Below are 20511 nucleotides of genomic sequence, written 5' to 3'. Positions count from 1 at the left end.
GATTACTATGTGTCTTGGCGTGTTTCTCCTTGGGTTTATCCTGCCTGGGACTTTCTGCACTTCCTGGACTTGAGTGGCTATTTCCTTTCCCATGTTAGGGAAGTTTTCAAATGTAATCTCTTCAAATATTTTCTCAGATCCTTTCTTTTTCTCTTCTCCTTCTGGGACCCCTATAATGTGAATGTTGGTGTGTTTAATGTTGTCCCAGAGATCTCTTAGGCTGCCTTCATTTCTTTTCATTCTTTTTTCTTTTGTCTGTTCCACGGCAGTGAATTCCACCATTCTGTCTTCCAGGTCACTTATCCGTTCTTCTGCCTAAGTTATTTTGCTATTGATTCCTTCTAGTGTGTTTTTCATTTCAGTTATTATATTGTTCATCTCTCTTTGTTCTTTAATTCTTCTAGGTGTTTGTTCTTTAATTCTTCTAGACCTTTGTTAAACATGTCTTGTATTCTTCTCGATCTTTGCCTCCATTCTGTTTCCGAGGTCCTGGATCGTCTTCACTATCATTATTCTGAATTCTGTTTTCTGGAAGGTTGCCTATCTCCACTTCATTTAGTTGTTTTTCTCGGGTTTTATCTTGTCCCTTCATCTGGTACATAGTCCTCTGTGTTTTCATTTTGTCTGTCTTTCTGTGGATGTGGTTTTTGTTCCACAGGCTGCAGGATTGTAGTTCTTCTTGCTTCTGCTGTCTGCCCTCTGGTGGATGAGGCTATCTAAGAAGCTTGTGCAAGCTTCCTGATGGGAGGGACTCCTGCCAATTTTTTTATGGCATCTTCATCACTACACAGGGCAAAGGCTGGGAAAATAATAGGAGAGCTGTGACTGTACCTGCAGCTCCCCTTGCCTCTGCAGAGTGCCAACCACAGTTACATTAGCCTGACTCCTTATTTATTCCACTTCTGCCATCACCTGGCTTTCTACTATAGCTTCCTAAATAGGAACTCCTAGATATATGTATTTTGGTATGCTATTGCTAGAAAATATTACTGCATAAAAAGATTTGTTTCTGTTCTTTCTCTTCTGTTCTATTGGCCTTGTGTATTCTTACACCAATGCCTGAGATCTTTAATGATTATATATTTATAGTAAGTCCTGGTATTTTGTGGGCAAGTTAACCCACCTTGTTATATATGAGAATTTATTTGTTCTTGGTCTTTGCACTTTCTTTTAAATTTTAGAGTTAATTTGTCAAATTCTACTATTGCACTCAAGCTGTACATCAAATTTGAGAGATTTACATATAGGATATCAAGATACATCTTTTTGTTTACAAACATTAAATGTCTCAATTTTGGAAAGTTTTGTAATGCTTACAATCAGTGTTTATGATTTTCTTCATAAAGCTATTATTCATTTTTGTTAGGTTAATCTTAGGTACTTTGTATTTTTATGCTATGTTATTTGTATCTTTTAAAATATTTTAAAGCTATTGCTAGAGAAATGTAACAAATTTTTGTATATTGAATTTTCCATCTACAAACCTAGCTACACTATCATAATGGTTAGATTTTTATTTCCTACTTGCGTAATTGAAGTATCTATAAACGATAGCCTAAAGTTTCTTGCTTTCCAATTTGTAATACTTTCTTCTTCTTGCCTTGCTACACTGGGAAAGACCTGTAGAATAATATTGAATAGACATTATGAAAGCAGGCATTTTTTTTTTGTTCCTGATATTAAGGGGAATGTTTTCTTGTTTCTTGTGATTAGTCAGCCTGCCTTTCTGTCTCTCTTTCTCTTTCAAAACCATGTATCAGGTTAAAGGATTTTTCCTCTTCTCATAATATTTCTTCATGAATATTTTTTTTTATGCTCCATAAAATTCTTCCAGCCTCTGCCCACTATTGCCTTATTTCAAAGCCATTTCCGTAGTTTTAGTTATGTGTTGCAACAGCACCCTACTTTCAGGTAGCAAAATCTGTATTACTTTTTAATTTGCTGCTCAGTGGGTTGCTTTATTGGCTGCTTTAGGGTTTACAGTCTTGTTTTTAACTTACTGCAGTCTCTATTCAAATGACATTGAATCACTTCATGTATAAGAATCTTAAAACATACTTTCATTTGTCCCTTTCTGGCCTTTGTGCAATTGTTTTTATACATTTTACTGCACAACAGTAAACTGCACAACACATTATTAATTTTGCTGTAAAATATTACCTTTTATAGAGATTTAAATAACAAGAAAACAGTCTTTATATTTACCCACATAATTATCATTTGTGGTATTCTTCTTTGTGTATTTTCTTATTTCTATCTGGTATCATTTTTCTTTTCCTTGAAGGATTCTTTATCTTTTTTGTTGTGCAGGGCTGCTGCTGCTGAATTCTTTCACCTCTTTGATTTCCAGACAAAAAAAAATTTTTTTGCCATCAGTTTTTTTTTTCTTTTTTTTTTTTTAAATGGGAGGTTTTTTTTTTTAATTAATTAATTAATTAATTAATTTATTTTTGGCTGTGTTGGGTCTTCGTTTCTGTGCCAGGGCTCTCTCTAATTGTGGCAAGCAGGGGCCACTCTTCATCGCGGTGTGCGGGCCTCTCACTATCGCGGCCTCTCGTTGCGGAGCACAGGCTCCAGACGCGCAGGCTCAGCAGTTGTGGCTCACGGGCCCAGTTGCTCCGCGGCATGTGGGATCCTCCCAGACCAGGGCTCGAACCCGTGTGCCCTACATTGGCAGGCAGGTTCTCAACCGCTGCGCCACCAGGGAGAAGCCCCTTGCCATCAGTTTTGAAAGATATTTTTCCTGGGTAAAGAATTCTAGGTTGAGTGGTTTAAAGATATTGCTCCTTTGTCTTCAGGCTTGCGTTATTTCTTACAAGAAATCTGTTTTCTTCTTTATTCTTGTGTGTATTCTGCTTTTCTCCTCTGTCTGCTTTTAAGATTTTCTTTTTATTGCTGCTTTTAAATAATTTGATTATGATGTGTCTTGGGGGGTAGTTTTCCTTGTGCTGTTGTGGATTTGTGGATATACAGTTTTCATCAAAGTTGAAAAAAATTGGCCATTATTTCTTCAAATAGTTATTCTCTTTTCCCACCCCTTCTCTCCATGCATTCCAACTGTAAGTATATTAATCCACTTGAAGTTGTCCCACAACTCACTGATGATCTGTTTGTTATTTTTTAGTCTTTTTTCCCTGTCGTTATTTTAGTATGTTTTGATTGCCAGTATATTAGATTTTTCTAAATAGGAAATATGTCCCAAAACTCGTGTTTAAACTGGAAAATTATTTGGCGACCTTAACAATTCTCATTAAAAATGTATTATTATACTTACTTTCTATATTTTATAGGAATTGTTACATTTGGTGCTTAACTTGTGAGAACTTTGCTACAGTGAATTTGGTATCTGTTGGAGGTTGTGGTCTGAAATAGGAAATGATCTCCCGATACCTAATAGTGTCTATTATTAAGCTCATCTAAAATTTTCAATAATCTAATTGTCAAATTTTTTCTATACTTTATTGTAGAAAATAATCCAGTACTACATAGGAGTTCAAGAATACTTTAAAACCTGTGGTCAATCCTGCTCTAATATTTGTTTTGAAATGCAGATTTGTTACAACATGACAGAACAGTTTGAGCATAATGTGAACTTTACATTTGCTTATGCACAAATTCATCTGAAAATAGTACTAGGTGAACGTAGAAAAACAGCTTCTACAAGCTACCTCGGTTTACCATGTGTATTGTGTACCACACCAGTCCACATATGGTGTTACAACTTTTATCCAATTTCAGATAGCCTTCCTTCCCATACTGCATAATAACTCACAAGTTGAAATCTGTTTGATGCTCATTTCCAAAAACAAGCTTCATGTCTTATTCAAGATAAAGAGCTATGTTTCTCGTAGTATATATTTCTTAATCATTTAACTGTATAAAACTAGATTAATGTTCTTATTAGGTTTTTATTTTTTTTAATGTATCATCAACAGTTTTTTTGCATTCTGTGCACCTTACCCCATTTTCCCCATATATCCTGCAGTTTTTATCATATGATTTTTCACAGTGAGGTGATTTTCAGAATGTTGTATGCAATGTTATAGCAGAACTGACTGTAATTTGTCAGAGGAATTTAATTGTTTGATATGTATTAGCTTATTTGCAACTTACAGTCTGTAAAGCACTATAACAAACATTCAGCCTATATCATTAATTTTGTTTTGCTTTTATTCAGATAATTTCCCTTGAAACATAGTATAGTGATTCTCGAAGTAAAATGGCAATCTTAGTAATGTGTATTATCATGTATTTACCTATAATTTATGGTCTCCTTAACTATTTATTTCTGGCTTATATAAAACTACATAGAAAACAAAGGCTACAAGTGAGCGACGAAAGAAAACTATGAAAATGGAGAAGAAAAAAGACGAAGGAATATCTGAAGATTCAGAAGAGTAAGACATAAAGATACTGTTAATATTTTTTACTTATAAACTTATATTTTCATTTTATACAATTTAGGGTCATATAAACATAACTTATTAACAGGTTTCTAAAAAAAGCATAGCATTAACAAATATATAGTTTTATAAGCAGACCAGGATATGATTATGGGAGAAAGCTGAGAAGGGAAGAGCAAAGAACTAAAAATGGGTTAGAGTAGAATAAATCACAAGATATTCAGGAATAGGTAAACAATTAAATACAAATAATTTTAGGGAAAAAAGGACTTACAATGTTTTCTTGATGGTTTAGCTAATGATTTGTAATTTGTATGTTAATCCCTCTCCCCAGTCTGGGCTCTTCCTTTTTACTGTACTTCTTGGTTGTCTTATTTTATTAAAAAAAGTATCTGTTTTTAATGTATATAGGTTATTGTAAAGTGGCCTTACCAAGAGAATATTTTCTTTACTAATATAAAATAATTTGTGCAGTTGGAATTTGCTTGATCAAACCCTAATGTAAATATATAGCTTAACAAAGCTATGAATTCGTACTTTATAGAGTTCCACAAATTCTGAAAAGAAATTCATCAGACAAATGGCCTTTTCTTGAGAGAAGAAAAGATGACCAGAGAAGAAAAAATGACCAATGTACTTTGGAAATCCTTTTCCCATCTCAACGTACCATATTTTAATCATACCAATGAGATGTCAGTTTGAGAAATGTTATTCAATTATTTATCATTTAACCTTTATGAATTTTATGGCTTTTAAAAATATGAATTTCTTATGAAATTTTACTTTCTTTTTTATTCAAGTATAATTGGCTTATTATATTAGTTACAGGTATATGACACAGTAATTCGATATTGTAATACATTACAAAATGATCACCATGATAAGTCTATCTGTCACCACACAAAGTTACTATGATGTTAATGACTATATTCCCTATGCTATACATTACATCCCCATGACTTATTGATTTTATAACTGGCATTTTGTATTTCTTTATCTCCCTTACCTATTTTAATTATCCCCCTTCCCTCCTCCCCTCTGGAAACCACCAGTTTGTTCTCTGTACCTATGAGTTTGCTTCTGTTTTGCTATGTTTGTTCATTTGTTTTTTAGATTCCATATATAAGTGAAATCATACAGTATTTGTCTTTCTTTGTCTGACAATCCATGTTGTCACAGATGGCAAGATTTCATTTTTTTTTTTTTTTAATTTTTATTTATTTATTTATTTTATTTATGGCTGTGTTGGGTCTTCGTTTCTGTGCAAGGGCTTTCTCTAGTTGCAGCAAGCGGGGGCCACTCTTCATTGTGGTGCGCGGGCCTCTCACTATCACGGCCTCTCTTGTTGCGGAGCACAGGCTCCAGACACGCAAGCTCAGTAATTGTGGCTCATGGGCCCAGCCGCTCCACAGCATGTGGGATCTTCCCAGACCAGGGCTCGAACCCGTGTCCCCTGCATTGGCAGGCAGACTCTCAACCACTGCGCCACCAGGGAAGCCCCATTCTTTTTTATGGTTGAGTTATATTGCATCATATATATGGTATCTATATCTATATCTGTATAAACACACATACATACCACATCTTCTTTATCCATTCATCTATTGATGGGTACTTAGGTTACTTCCATATCTTGGCATTTATAAATAATGATGCAGTGAACATAGGGGTGCATGTATTTTTTTGAGATAGTGTTTTTGTTTTCTTTAGAAAAATACCCAGAAGTGGACTTGATGGAGCATATGGTAGTATTATTTTTAATTGTTTGAAGAACTCCCATACTTTTTTTTATAGTGACTGCACCAATTTACATTTCCACCAACAAAGCACCAAGGGCTCCTTTTTCTCCACATCCTTGCAGCACTTGTTATTTGTTGTCTTTTTGATAATAGCCATTCTGACAGGTGTAAGGTGATATCTCATTGAGGTTTTAATTTGAATTTCCCTGATGATTAGTAATGTTGAGCATCTTTTCATGCACCTGTTGGCCATCTAGACACCTTGTTTGGAAAAATATCTATTCAGGTTCTCTGCCATTTTAAAATCAGATTTTTTGGTTTTTTTGATGTTAAGTTGTAGGAGTTCTTTGTATTTAGATATTAACTCCTTATCAGATGTATCATTTGGAAATATCTTCTCCCGTATAGTAGGCTGACTTTTCATTCTGTTGATAGTTTCCTTTGCTGTGCAAAAGCTTTTTTTAGTTGATGTAGTTCCATTTGTTTATTTTTCCTTTTGTTTCTCTTGCCTGAGGAGACATATACCAAAAATACAGCTAACATCAATGTCAAAGAGTGTACCACTTACGTTACCTTCTAGGAGTTTTACGGTTACAGGCCTTATAGTTAAGTCTTTAATCCACTTTGAGTTTACTTTTGTATATGGTGTGAGAATGTAGTCCAGTTTGATTCTTCTACAATACATGTAGCTGTTCAGTTTTCCCAACATCATTAATTGAAGAGGCTGCCTTTTTCCCATTGTATATTCTTGCCTCCATTGTCTTAGATTCATTGACCATATATGTATGAATTTATTTCTGGGCTCTCTACTCTGTTTCATTGAACTGTGTGTCTGTTTTTGTCCAGTGCCATGCTGTTTTGATTACTATATCTTTGTAGTATAGGTTGAAATCAGGGCACATGATACCAACAGCTCCATTCTTTCTCAAGATTGTTTTGGCTATTTGAGGTCTTTTGTGTTAACCATAGAAATTTTACAATTATTTGTTCTAGTTCTGTGAAAAATGCCATTGGTATTTTTATAGAGATTGTACTGAGTCTGTAGATTTCTTTTGGTAGTATGTCATTTTAACAATGTTAATTCTTCCACTCCATAAGCATGGAATATTTTTCCATTTGTTAATGTTATTTTTAATTTCTTTTATCACTTTCTTACAGGTTTCCAGGTTCAAGTCTTTTACCTCCTCAGTTAGATTTATCCCTAAGTACTTTATTCTTTTTGATACAATTATGAGTGGGATTGTTTTCTTAATTTCTCTTTCTGATAGTTTGTTGTTAGTGTGTGAAACCCAAGAGATTTCTGTATATTAATTTTGTGTCCTGCAACTTTACTGAGTTCACTTGTTATTTCTAATAGTCTTCTTTTGGTAGCATCTTTAGGATTTTCTAAATATAGTATCATATGTGCAAACAGTGACAGTTTTATTTTTTTCTTTTCTAATTTGGATTCCTTTTATATCTCTGTCTTGTCTGATTGCTGTGGCTAGGACTTCAGTTTCAACATTATGTTGAATAAAGGTGATGGGCATCCTTGTCTTATACTTGATGTTAGAGGAAATGTTTTCAGCTTTTTCTTGTAGAATATGATGTTGGCTTTGGGTTTTTCATATAGTACCTTTATTATGTTGAGGTATGTTCCCTCTGTATCTACTTTGTTGAGAGTTTTTCTCATAAATGGATTTTGAACTTTGTCAAAGGCTTTTTCTGCATCTATGAAGATGATCATATGATATTTATTCTTTGTTTTGTTAATATGGTTTATCATGTTAGTTGATTTTCGGATGTCAAATTATCCTTGCAACCATAGTTAGAATCCCACTTGATCATGGTGTATGATCCTTTTAATGTATTGTTGAATTTGGTTTGCTAATATTTTGTTGAGGATTTTTGCATCTATATTTATCAGTGATATTGATCTGTAACTTTCCTTTTTTGTGGTGTCTCTGTCTGGTTTTCATATGAGGGTGATGCTGGCCCCATAGAATGAGTTCAGAGTGTTCCCTCCTCTTTACATTTTTTGAATAGTTAGAGAAGGGTAAGTGTTAACTCTTTCTTAAATGGTTGTTAGAACTCACCTGTGAAGTGATCTGGTCATGGACTTTGGTTCATTGGGAGTTTTTTGATTACTGATTCAATTTCATTTCTGGTAATTACTCTGTTCATATTTTCTATTTCTTCCTGATTCAGTCTTGGGAAATTGTACATTTCTAGGAATTTATCCATTTTTTCTAGGTTGTCCATTTATTGTATATAATTGTTTGTACTAATCTCTTATGTATTTCTGTGGTGTCAGTTGTAATTTCTCTTTCATTTTTTATTTTATTTATTTGGGACCACTCTTTCTTTTTTTCTTGTTTAATCTGGATAAAGTTTTATCAGTTTTGTTTAACTTTTCAAAACCAGCTCATAGTTTCCTTGACCTCTTTTATTATTTCTCTTAGTCTTTATTTGATTTATTTTTGTTCCGACCTGTATTATTTCTTTCCTTTTACTAATTTTGGGCTTTATTTCTTCTTCTTTTTCTACTTCCTTTAGGTGTAAGGTGAGATTGTTTATTTGAGATTTTGTGTGTTTGTTTCCTGAAGTACGATGCCAGATCCTGCCTCATGTGGTGGTTTCTGGCCTGCTGGTGGGCAGGGCTGGGTACCCACGCTGGTGGTCAGGGGCTCCTTGGGCTAGTGTCAGCCTGCTGGTGAGTGGGTAAGCCCCTGGTACTAATAGTCTAGAGGGAGGATTCCAAAATGGTGCTTGAGAGCACCTTGTCCTCATGGTAGAATGAGCTCCCCAAAATGGGTGCCGCCAGCCTTTGTGTCCCCAAGGGGAGTCCCAGTTGCCTCCTACCTCTCCAGGAGGCTCTCCAAAATCAGCAAATGGGTCTGACCCTGGCTCCTTTTAAATTACCGCCCCTATGCTGGGACTCAGAACATGTGAGATTTTGCATGTCCCAGAAGAGTGGGATCTACGTTTCCTATAGCCCTCCCGCTCTCCAATATGCAAGCCCTATTGGCCTTCACAGCCAGTTGTACTTGGAGCTCATCTTCTCAGTGTTGGACCCCTGGGGTAGGGAGTCTGATGTGGAGCTCAGATCCCTCACACCTTGGGGGAGAACAACTGCAATTGTGACTATCCTCCCATTTGTGGGTCACCTACCCAGGAATGTGGGTCTTCACTATACTGAGTCTTTGCCCCTTCTATCCATCTCATTGTGGTTACTTCTTAATATCTTTACTTATGGACAGTCTTTTCTTGTAGTCTTCATGTCATTCTCATCAATAGTTGCTCTGTAAATAGTTGTAATTTTGGTGTGCCTGTGGGAGGAGGTAAGTTCGGGCTCTTCCTACTCCATCATTTTGGGTGCACCTCTCAAAATTACACTTCTTTAAAATGGTTTAAGTACTCATCAAGAAAGCAAAGTAGTCATGCAAATATCGTAAAATATCATGATATATTTAAAAGCATATTGTTTTTTTCAGGAAGAAGTCTATAGTGAAAGAGCTTAAAGTAAAAGAAGATATGCCTCAAGTCCAGGTAACACAGAATCTCTCTCTGTGCATCTAAATTTGATTAATAAGGCTCTGATAATTGTATGTATAGACAATATTAGTATGTATATGAATATAGGTATGTATGTATGTGTGTTTGTGTGTGTATATGTGTACTAAATTTCTTCCTAAGATACTTCTTTCTTGTCAGTTGACTTTTCTCAGCAAGTTTCAAAAACCAAATGGTAAATTTAGACACATTTACTGTCAAGGTTATGAAAATTACCATAGTTCACTCAATTATAGGCAATATCATGGAGGAAAGAACATCATATTTTGAGTCAGAGCAGACTTACTAGTTAAGTGACATTGGACAAGTCCCTTTAACCTACTTGAACTTCATATTTTTCATCACTAAAATGAGTAAAACAATAGCTGCCCTATCTATTTCAAGAAGGTATAAGAGATGCAAGAAGCAAATAGGAAAAATTTTCAGAGATTGTAAATATAGCCCACTTTTTTTTATGTGATCCAATGAAAAGAATACAAGTAACCCTTTGTTTCATCTTGTCTTTGGTAAACTTTCTTTTGCTACAAGTTAACTTCTTAACCATCACAGCACCATGTCACCCATTTGGTCACTCTCATCCCGTGAGTGGCTGGACTTAAGTGTCCTACAAGTATGTACCTGCATGATTCAAGAATCAAATAACATAAATTTGCAAAGAAAATGAGAGTACTGCTTGAAATACTGAATATAAAATGAACAACTTTATGGTATTAATTTTCTATTTCTGCATAACAAGTTACCTCACATTTTGCAGCTTAAAACAATTTAAATTGTCTCATAGTTTTGAATGGCTTAGGAGTCTGAGCATGGCTTATCTGTGTCCTATGCTCAAGGCCTCACCATACAGCAGTCAAGGCATTGGCTAGGCTCTGCTTTTTTTGGTCACTTGGGGTCCTCTTCCAAGCTTAAGTAGATGTGGCAAATTTCAGTTCTGTGCAGTTGTGGGACTGGGGCATTTAGCCATGTGGCCTTCTCCATAAGCAGTTTACATTATAGCATCTCACTTCTTCTTTAAGGCCAGCAAAGAGTCTCTCTTTCTTGCTAAGACAGAGTCTCATGCAATATAATATGATCATGAGAGTGACACCTTATCACCTCAGCTATATAGTTGATCCTTGAACGACATGGAGGTTAGGGATGCCATCCCCTCCCTCACAGTTGAAAATTTGCATACTGCTATCTCTGCCTCAAAAACAAAGGAATTGATAAATGACTCACCAAAGAGCAGGAAGGCAAAGCAACTTGGATAGAGTCAGGACTCAAACCCTAGTTCTTTTGATTCCACATATTGTGATCTCTAATCGAACACACTTTTCCCTATACTTAGTTGATATAAAGATCTGTAAAATGAAAATATAGGTACAATATTCACTGAAAACTATCCTTGTATAAGTGGACCCATGCAGTTCAAACCCATGTTGTTCACAGGTCAAATATATAATGCAGTCTAATAAGGGGATTGGCATCTCATCACTGTGCAATATTCTGTTGGCTAAAAGCAAGTCACAGGTTATATTCACACTAAAAGGAGTGGATTATACAGAGCATAACTTTAGGGATGGAGATCATGGAGGCCATTTTAGAATTCTGCCTACCATACCGGGTGATTTTATATAGAACAGCATTTTGTGTGTGTTTTAAAAACATGTATTACAATTCCATTTTATTATTAATATTATAAGTCTTGAAACTAGTGTTGTAGTTCATTTGGGCCATGTCTTAGTCCCTTCAGACTGCTTTAACAAAATATCAGGGATTGGGTAGCTTATAAACAACAGAAATTTATTTCTAACAGTTCTGGGGGCTAGATGTTCAAAATCAGAGTACCAGCATGATGGGGTGAGGGTCCTCTTCTGGGTTTCAGAATTCTTGTATTCTCATATGGCAGAAGGAGAGCTTTCTCAGGCCCCTTTTATAAGGGCGTTAATCTCATTCATGAAGGCTCTGCCCTCATGACCTAATCACCTCCCAAAGGCTCTGCCTCCTAATATGATCACGGTGGGCATTAGGATTTCAACATAATGAATTTGGGGGCAGGACACAAACATTTGGACCATAGCAGGCTTCTATAACAAAATACTTTAGACTGGGTAGCTTAAATAACAAACATTTATTTCTCACAGTTCTGGAGGTAGGGAAGTCCAAAGATCAAGTCACCAGCAGATTTGGTGTCCAGTGAGAACCTGATTCCTGATTCATAGATGGCCATATTCTTGCTGTGTCTTTACATGGCAGAAATGGCAAAGGAGCTCTCTAGAATCTCTTTTATAAGGGTGCTAATTCCATTCATGAGAGTACCACCCTCATGACTTATTCATCTCCCAGTGGCTCCACCTCCAAATACCATTACATTGGGGATTAGATTTCAATATATGAATTTTGGGGGGCACAAGCATTCAATTTGTAGCAGATAGTGTCATTAAAATTTTTTTTTTCTGAATTTAAAGTAAAAATTTTTTGTGTGGGTGTAATTTTTTCTGGAGAAGGTCTGTGGATTTAATGAGAATTTTAAAGGAATTTGGGAATTTATCTCCTTCCTCCAAAACTCCAATTTGAACTATCACTGATCTAGACCGTTTTACAGAGACCAATAGAAGCTAAAATGTGACTTGCTTAGTTTAGAGAACAAATTGGTACTGAAATCTGAACTGCAAACATGGCTCTCTGAATACTGCTTAGCATTTGCAATTACAGTCGATCCTTGAACAACATGGGTTTGTACTGTGAGGACCCACTTATACATGGATTTTTTCCAATAAATATGTACTGTAGTACTACACAATCTGTGGTTGGTTGAATCTGCAGGTGTGGAACCATGTATACAAAAGGCCAACTGTAAATTTATATGTGGATTTTCCATTGGGTGGGTTCCTGTAATGCCCATGTTTTTCAAGGGTCAGTTTTAGGGAAAATGTATTCAGTTTTGCTTCCTCAGGCAGGCATGGATATTAGAATCAGTTGGTGTTATTATCTATCTGTCCAAGTAAGTATAATGTTTGTAAAAAATTTTAATAAGTCATGTAAAACTATATTTTAGTTTTTTTACATGACATAGTTTTTTTATTAGTTGTTCATTAGTTAGAGTATGGATTGGATTTTGCAGTCAGGGAGAACAATTAGAGAGTTTTTGCAATAATATAACTCAGTGATAAACTAGTTAATTATAAGTTAAATGTATTAAGATAGAAACGTAAATAGTATTTCTTATAATGCAAATTTTACTGTTGCCAAATGGAAAGATTTAATTTTATAAAAATATTAATCCCTTAAAATTAATAAATGTACTGCATTTCTAGTCAGAATTCAAAAAGGACTTTTTTAAAAGGGAGAAATAATTTGAAGATTATGTAGAATTTACCTGTAAAATTACCTAGGAGCCTTTTAAAAAATGGTAGCTCTTTGACCAGTTTCCAAATTCCTTTTGAGATTATTGGTGCATCTATTTTTGTAGTTTATATTTTCATATAAATTTATCCATTTCTAATGGTTTTTCCAGTGTACTGCTTGAATTTTACGTTATATGTTTTTTTTTCTGTATCTCTCTTTCTAACCTCTTTTTCCATTTACAGAAGTATTTTGTTTTTTTTTTTTCCTTTCCTTTTAATCAGGTTTGTCGGGATTATAATTTTTATATAAAAATAGGTTTGGAGTTTCACTTAGCTATTTTACTGTTTTATTTCTTGTTGCTGTTACTGTTTGTTTTCTACTTAATTACTCTAACCTTTATTGTTATTAATTTCTTCGGCCACTTTTTGTCTTTGGTTTATTTTTAGTTTCTTTTCAAATCTGTATTAGTTATATAGGTAGTTTATTTATTTTTACATTTGTTTAATTACAGTAAACAATATTGAGGCTACACATTTTTCACTGAATACAACTTCATTTGTATTTTATAGGTGTTTGAGTTTTTCTTTGTTTCACAAAAATGTTTTTAGTTCATCTTTTCATTGTTGGTTTACCTTTTTATAGAATTAACATCAGAAAATAGTACATAGAAAGTCCATACTTTTTGAAAGTTTTAAAAGGTATTTTTTGTGATCAAGTGCATATGTTTATTTCAGTTTTCTATTACTCTATAACAAAGTACACCAATATTTAGAGGTTTACTACACCAATAGTTAATTATTTCTCATTGATTTTTGGGTTGGCTGGGCTTACTGGGATGATTCTTCTGCTCCATGTTGTACTGGGGTCACTCATGTAGCTTCATTCAGCTTTAGAATGTTTAAGATGGCTTCCTCAAATGTCTGGTGGTAAGTGGAATGGCTAAGGGCTGAATCTTTCTCTCACGTGGTTGATCATCATTTAGTAGTCAAGCCCACGTATCATTACATGGAAGCTGGACTCCAATAGGTCAAAAGAAGCTGCAAGACCTTTTAAGACCTGTGCTCAGAAGCCTTAGAACATAATTTCCCCACATTTTACTGGTTAGGGGCCAGCCCAGACTCAAAGGGAGGGAAAATATATTCTACTTTTTGATGGGAGAAAGGGCATATGTAGGTAGGGGTGGTACAAATTATAGATGGTCATTTTTGGAAATAGTCTATGATAGTCTTCCCTCTGGCTACATGTTAATATTTCTCCCACATGCAAAATGTACTCACCTCTTCCTTCTAAAATCTCATTACATTCTAGTTTTATCTTGAAGTCTAAGGTCTTATCATCTATACCAGGTCTAGATATGGATGAGTCTTCTTGGCACAGCTCCTTTTGATCTGGAGATGTGTTATCTAAAAAGGCAAGTGGTGCAATCACTGTGCAAAACAGTATGAAGGTTCCTCATAAGACTAGAAATAGAACTGCCATATGATCCAGCAATTCCACTCCTGGGTATATATTCAAAGGAAACAGGAATATTAATTTAAAAGATACATGCACCCCTGTGTTCATAGTAGCATTATTTACAATAGCCAAAATATGGAAACAACCTAAGTGTCCATCAACAGATGAATAGATATTATTGATATATATATATATCAATAATATATATATACGTGGTATATATATGTGTGTGTATGTATATATATATATTTATATATTTATATATAATGGAATACTACTCAACCATAAAAAAGGAATGAAATTTTGCCATTTGCAACAACATAGATGGACCTGAAGAGTATTATGCTTAGTGAAATAAGTCAGACAGGGAAGACAAATACTGTATGTTACCATATATATTGGAAATCTAAAAAATAAAATAAATAAATATAACAAAACAGAAAAAGACTCACAGATATAGAGAAAAAACTAGTGTTTACCAGTGGGGAGAGGGAAACAGTGGGGGGCAACATAGGGGTAGCAGATTGAGAGTTACAAACTACTATGTACGAAATACATAAGCTACAAGGATATATTGTATAGCACAGGAAACGTAGCAGAAAAAAATAAATAAAAAGGCAATTTATTGTATTTTTACCACCCTCCAACACATGCCTAACATATTACTGAGAAAAGAATAAGATGACTGCAAGAGACACTATTATTCAAAAGAGGGGAAAACAGAAAGCACATGATTCAGGGCAATTCTGAAATCCAACCAGACAATTGTCACTAGTTCTCTTGACTCTCAGGGTGGGGAATGTACCTAGATTAGGGTCTAGTTTTGCTTCCTGGGAATGATTTCCTAATTCATTGTTGTAAGTAGCCCTTGATTTTATGGTATGGTACATTGAATCCACTGTCTGACTCATCATTCTTTTTCTGTAAGAAATGACCCATGTTTGCAGTGGAATAATTCTCTCAGCCTGCTTTCTGCTCATAAAAAATTAGGGATCTGGAGATTTCATTTTGAAATGTCCCTGTCCCTTTTAGTCTAGTATGATGGTGTTTTTCTTAAAAACTGTTTTCCATGTATGTTATTGTGGTGCATTCTTTTTTTTAAAATTTATTTTATTGAAGTATAGTTGATTTACAGTGTTGTGTTAATTTCTGCTGTACAGCAAAGTGATTCTGTTATACATATATACATACACACACACTCATATATGTATATATATTATTTTTCATATTCTTTTCCATTATGGTTTATTACAGGATATTGAATATAGTTCCCTGTGCTGTACAGTAGGACCTTGTTATTTATTCATTCTATATATAATAGTTTGCATCTGCTAATCCCAGACTCCCATTGCATCCCTCCCCCACCCCTTGGCAACCACAAGTCTGTTTTCTGTGTTTATAGTCTGTTTCTGTTTTGTAGATAAGTTCATTTGTGTCATATGTGTATTCTTTTACCCAAAAGTCAACATCCATGATTCTTTCCAAGATAGATCTTATTTTACTTAAGTTGTGTCAGGCTTCTGCAGGACAGTACCCTCAAGATTTTAAGTTCTTTTGTCTAATTAGGAGGATTTATGAAGAATATTTAAATCTTTCTGAGATTTTAACAAAGGGTTTTATAGCACACCCTTGATTTGACTTTTACTCTGAAGCTACATTTTATTGTCAATACCATGGTTTTGATCTTTGCCCTAAAGTAATTTCTTTCTTTGAGAATTTTTTTTGAGAACTAGAGATAGTGTCCTGGACCCTCTATATATTTTCTAATTTTTGCTTTAGAATTAATCAGCTCTTTCTTAGCTCTTCTTTCTTCTTGCAGTACCTTATTATATATCCAACCCTAGTATAAGCCAAACAGTTCTTTTATCATTCTGGCTGGAAATTTCCTTAGCCACATCCACAAGTTTAGCAGGTATGTTTTTAACCTTGCAAGTTACTCCAGCCCCGAGTTTTGTTAGTTGTTCTGTCACTGCATAAAAGAGTTCCTTCCCCCTTTTCCAGTCCCCAGTATCAGTTTTCTAACCTCACTGCCTTTTATAGCCTCCACTAACAGATTGTTTGCTGTTCCTCCAGGCTTCACCTATAGCCTTCTTCCTACTTTTCTGGTATCCAGCAATAGTGTCTTTACCACCCTTCAGCTTCTGCTTACCTGCTGGACCCAAAGCCAGTGCTAAATGTTTTTAGTTTTTGTTGTTGCATCACCTTGCTTGCAGGTGTTTCTATTACTTCATATCAAGCTACCCCCAAATTTAGTGAATTAAAACAGAAATGATTTATTATTTCTCACAATTCATGGGTTTGCTGCACTCAGCTGGGCAGTGTCTCTGTTTGATGTCATGTTGCTTAAGGTCTATCAAGTGGCTGCATTCATGTGGGAGCTCAGCTAGAGCTAGAAATGTCCAAGATAGTTTTTCTCACATGTCTGGTGCCCTATCATTCACTAGTCTAGCCCAAGCTTCTTTATATGGTGACTGGGAACCAAGCAGGCAAAAGCAAAAACAGTTAAGCTTGTTACAGGCTGGGATTATAAACCCTTGAAGTTTTTTCAGCATATTCTGTAAGGAAGTCCTAGTCATTAGGCTAGTCCGTATTCAGGGGGAGGAGTGGCACAGAGTAGGAGAAATTGTCTGCAGCCATTTATGGAAGTAATCCAACACAATATTCAATTTTTGTAAATGTTCTAATGACATGGTGCACATTTTCTATTGCTAGATATACCAGTCAACTTTTCCTTAATAACAAATTACTCCAAGACTTAGTGATTTAAAATAGCAGATACTCATTATTTCTCTTAGTGGCTGGATAGGTGTTCTCTCTGGGCAGGCATGGTATGTATGGAATCCCAGCTGGGGCATCTAGGACAGATAGGACCTCTTTTAGTCTTATCTTCCAGGAGGCCAGCCCTGGGTAGTCTACTGAAGGATTGTCAGTGGAAAGAGAACAAAACAAAGCTGGAAAACTTTCTTGAGGCCTAAACTCAGACTTCAGATAGTGCTATTTGCATTGCATCCTATTGGCCAAAGCAAGTCAACAGGCCAGCCTATTTTCAAGGGGTGAAGAGATAGATTTCACCTTTGGAAGCTACTGCAGAGAATTTATGGCTATTTGTAGTCTGCCACAGTGGGGTATATATTTTTTCCCTTTCTTTCTGTCCTCCTTTTATTTTCTCTCTTTACAAAATTCAATTACATCTAGGTTATTTTAATTCTCTGTACCTTTATTAGTTAGAAAATAGGCTAGACTGCTATATAAAGAGATCCCATATAATTCAATGGCTTAAACAAGATAGAATATTATTTTCCTCTCATTGAAAGTTTGAGTAAGTGGTTTCAGGTGGGTATAATAGTTTGATGTTTCTGGGACCCCGTCTCTTTACTTCTTGCTCTTATTTCTCATTGAAGTCTAGAAATTTTTATTACATCTTAAATTTTAAAATTTATCTCAAGGAAGTTTTATTTACCTATTTATTTTATTATTGTTTATCTTTCTTCTTCTTTTTATCCCTCTGGAACTGATATTTGAATATTATAATTCCTAGGTCTGTTCTTTTATTTTTTCCCTTTAATTTCTCCTGAAGCAATTTGTTTATGTGTGTTTGTGGGTTTTTTTTTTTTTAATTATAGTTGATGTACAGTATTATGACAGTTTCAGGTGAGCTACATGGTGATTCCACATTTACATACATTATGAAATGATCACCATGATAAGTCTATTAACCACCTGTCCCCATACAAAGTTATTACAATGTTATTTACCATATTCCTTCAGTGTATGTAACATTCCCCATGGCTAATTTATTTTCTAACTGGAGTTTTGTATCTCTTGATACCCTGCACCTATTTCACTCCCCCCAACCTGGTAATCACCCGTTTGTTCTTTGTATCCGAGTCTGTTTTCATTTCATTTTGTCTGTTTGTTTTGTTTTTTAGATTATAATATAAGTGAGATCATATGGTATTTGTCTTTCTCTGTCTGACTTATTTCACTTAGCATAATACACTCTAGGTCCATCCATGTTGTTGCAAATGGCAAGATTCCGTTTTTTATGGCTGAGTAATAGTCCATTGTGTATGTGTATATATGTGTGTGTGTTCATCTCGCATTTTCTTTATCCATTCATTTGTTGATGGACACTTAGTTTGCTTCCATATCTTGGCTATTGTAAATAATGCTATAATGAACATAGGGGTGCATACATTATTTGAATTAGTGGGTTTTTTTGGCAGGGTAAATACCTAGAAGTGAAATTACTGGATCATATGGCAGTTCTATTTTTAATTTTTTTGAGGAATCTCCCTACTGTTTTCCACAGTGGCTGTACCAATTTACATTCCCACCAGCAGTGTATTAGGGTTCCCTTTTCTTCACATCCTTGCCAACCCTTGTTATATATTTATTTATTTATTTATTTATTTTGGCTGCACTGTGCGGCATGTGGGATCTTAGTTCCCCAGCCAGGCATTGAACCTGTGCCCCTTGCAGTGGAAGTGTGGAGTCTTAACCACTGCACTGCCAGGGATGTCCCCAACCCTTGTTATTTCTTGTCTTTTTGATGATCATTATTCTGACAGGTATAAGGGAGTATCTCACTGTGGTTTTGTGTGTATTTTCCAGATGATTAGTGATGTTGAGCATCTTTTCGTGAACTGATTGGCTATCTGTCTTCTTTGGAAGAATGTCTTTTTAGGTACTCTGCCCATTTTTTTAATCGGTTTGTCTTTTTGATGTTGACTTGTATGAGTTCTTTGTGTATTTTGGATATTTACCCCTTATCCGATATATCATTTGCAAATATCTTCTCCCATTCAGTAGGTAGCCTTATTGTTTTGTTGATACCTTCACTGTGCAAAAGCTTTTTAGTTTGATGTAATTCCGTTTATTTTTGCTTTTGTTTCCCTTCCCTGAGGAGACGTATACAAAAAATATGGCTAAGATCAGTTTCAAAGAGGTTACTGTCTGTGTTTTCTTCTAGAAGTTTTATGGTTTCAGGTCTTACATTTATGCCTTTAATCCATTTCAGGTGGATTTTTTTGTATATGATGTGAAAAATAGTCCAGTTTGACTCTATTCCATGCAGCTGTCCAGTATTCCAAACACCAGTTATTGAAGAGGCAGTCTTTTCCTCACTGTATATTCTTGCTTCCTTTGTCATAGATTAATTGCCCATATAAGTGTGGGTTTAGTTTGGGGCTCTCTGTTCGGTTCCATTGATCTATGTGTCTGTTTTTGCTCCAGTACCATCCTGTTTTAATTAGTATAGCTTTGTAGTACAGTTTGAAATCAGGGGATGTGATACCTCCAGCTTATTCTTCTTTTCTCAAGATTGTTTTGGCTATTCAGGATCTTTTATGTTACCATAGAAATCTTAGAATTATTTGTTCTTATTGTGAAAAATGCCATTGATATTTTGATGGAGATGACATTGAATCCATTGAATTCCTGGGGTAGTATGGTCATTTTAACAATATTAATTCTTCCAATCCACGAACACAGAATATTTTTCCATTTGTGGAAATTCTTTCATCATTCTTATAAATTTCAGAGTATGAGTCTTTTATATTTTTGGTTAGATTTATTCCTAGGTATTATATTCTTTTTGAAGCAATTATAATTAACATTGTTTTCTTAAGTTCTCTTTCTGATAGCTTGTTATTCTGTTTACTGATTTTGTATCCTGCAACTTTAATAGTTTTTTTTGGTGCAGTCTTTGGGGGTTTTTATAATAGTATTACATCATTTGCAAATAATGACAATTTTACTTCTTCCTTTACACTTTGGATTACTTTATTTTTCTTGCATAATTGCTCTAGCTAGGACTTACAACACTATGTTGGATAATGTGGTGAGTATGGGCATCCTTGTCTTGTTCCTGATCTTAGAGGAAAGGCTTTCAGCTTTTCACCATTGAGTATGATGTTATCTATATGTTTGTCATATATAGCCTTTATTACATTGAGGTACATTCTCTCTATACCCACTTTGTTAAGAGTTTTTATCAAAAATAAATGTTGAGTTTTGTCAAGTGCTTTTCTGCA

The 20511-nt window shown here is 34.9% G+C and overlaps 1 protein-coding gene across 2 annotated transcripts in view; it reads left to right on the top strand.

The window, feature by feature from the left end:
• The window catches only part of CCDC7 (coiled-coil domain containing 7), a 324264-nt gene that overhangs the window by 85375 nt on the left and 218378 nt on the right, over window positions 1-20511 (top strand). For both annotated transcript variants that reach the window (XR_014242606.1, XM_082385250.1), the window contains exons 13-14: window positions 4312-4397; window positions 9616-9670. Coding sequence is in view for 1 of the 2 variants with exons in the window: in XM_082385250.1 (XP_082241376.1) it covers window positions 4312-4397; window positions 9616-9670 (141 nt within the window). In the remaining variant the exon portion in view is untranslated. The remainder of the gene's footprint in view (window positions 1-4311; window positions 4398-9615; window positions 9671-20511) is intronic.

The sequence above is a fragment of the Balaenoptera borealis genome (genome assembly GCF_965194805.1).
Source record: "Balaenoptera borealis genome assembly, chromosome: 3".
Classification (NCBI taxonomy): Eukaryota; Metazoa; Chordata; class Mammalia; order Artiodactyla; family Balaenopteridae; genus Balaenoptera; species Balaenoptera borealis.
The sequence above is the reverse complement of the archived record's forward strand: the minus strand, read 5'-3'. Positions and strand labels throughout refer to the sequence as shown.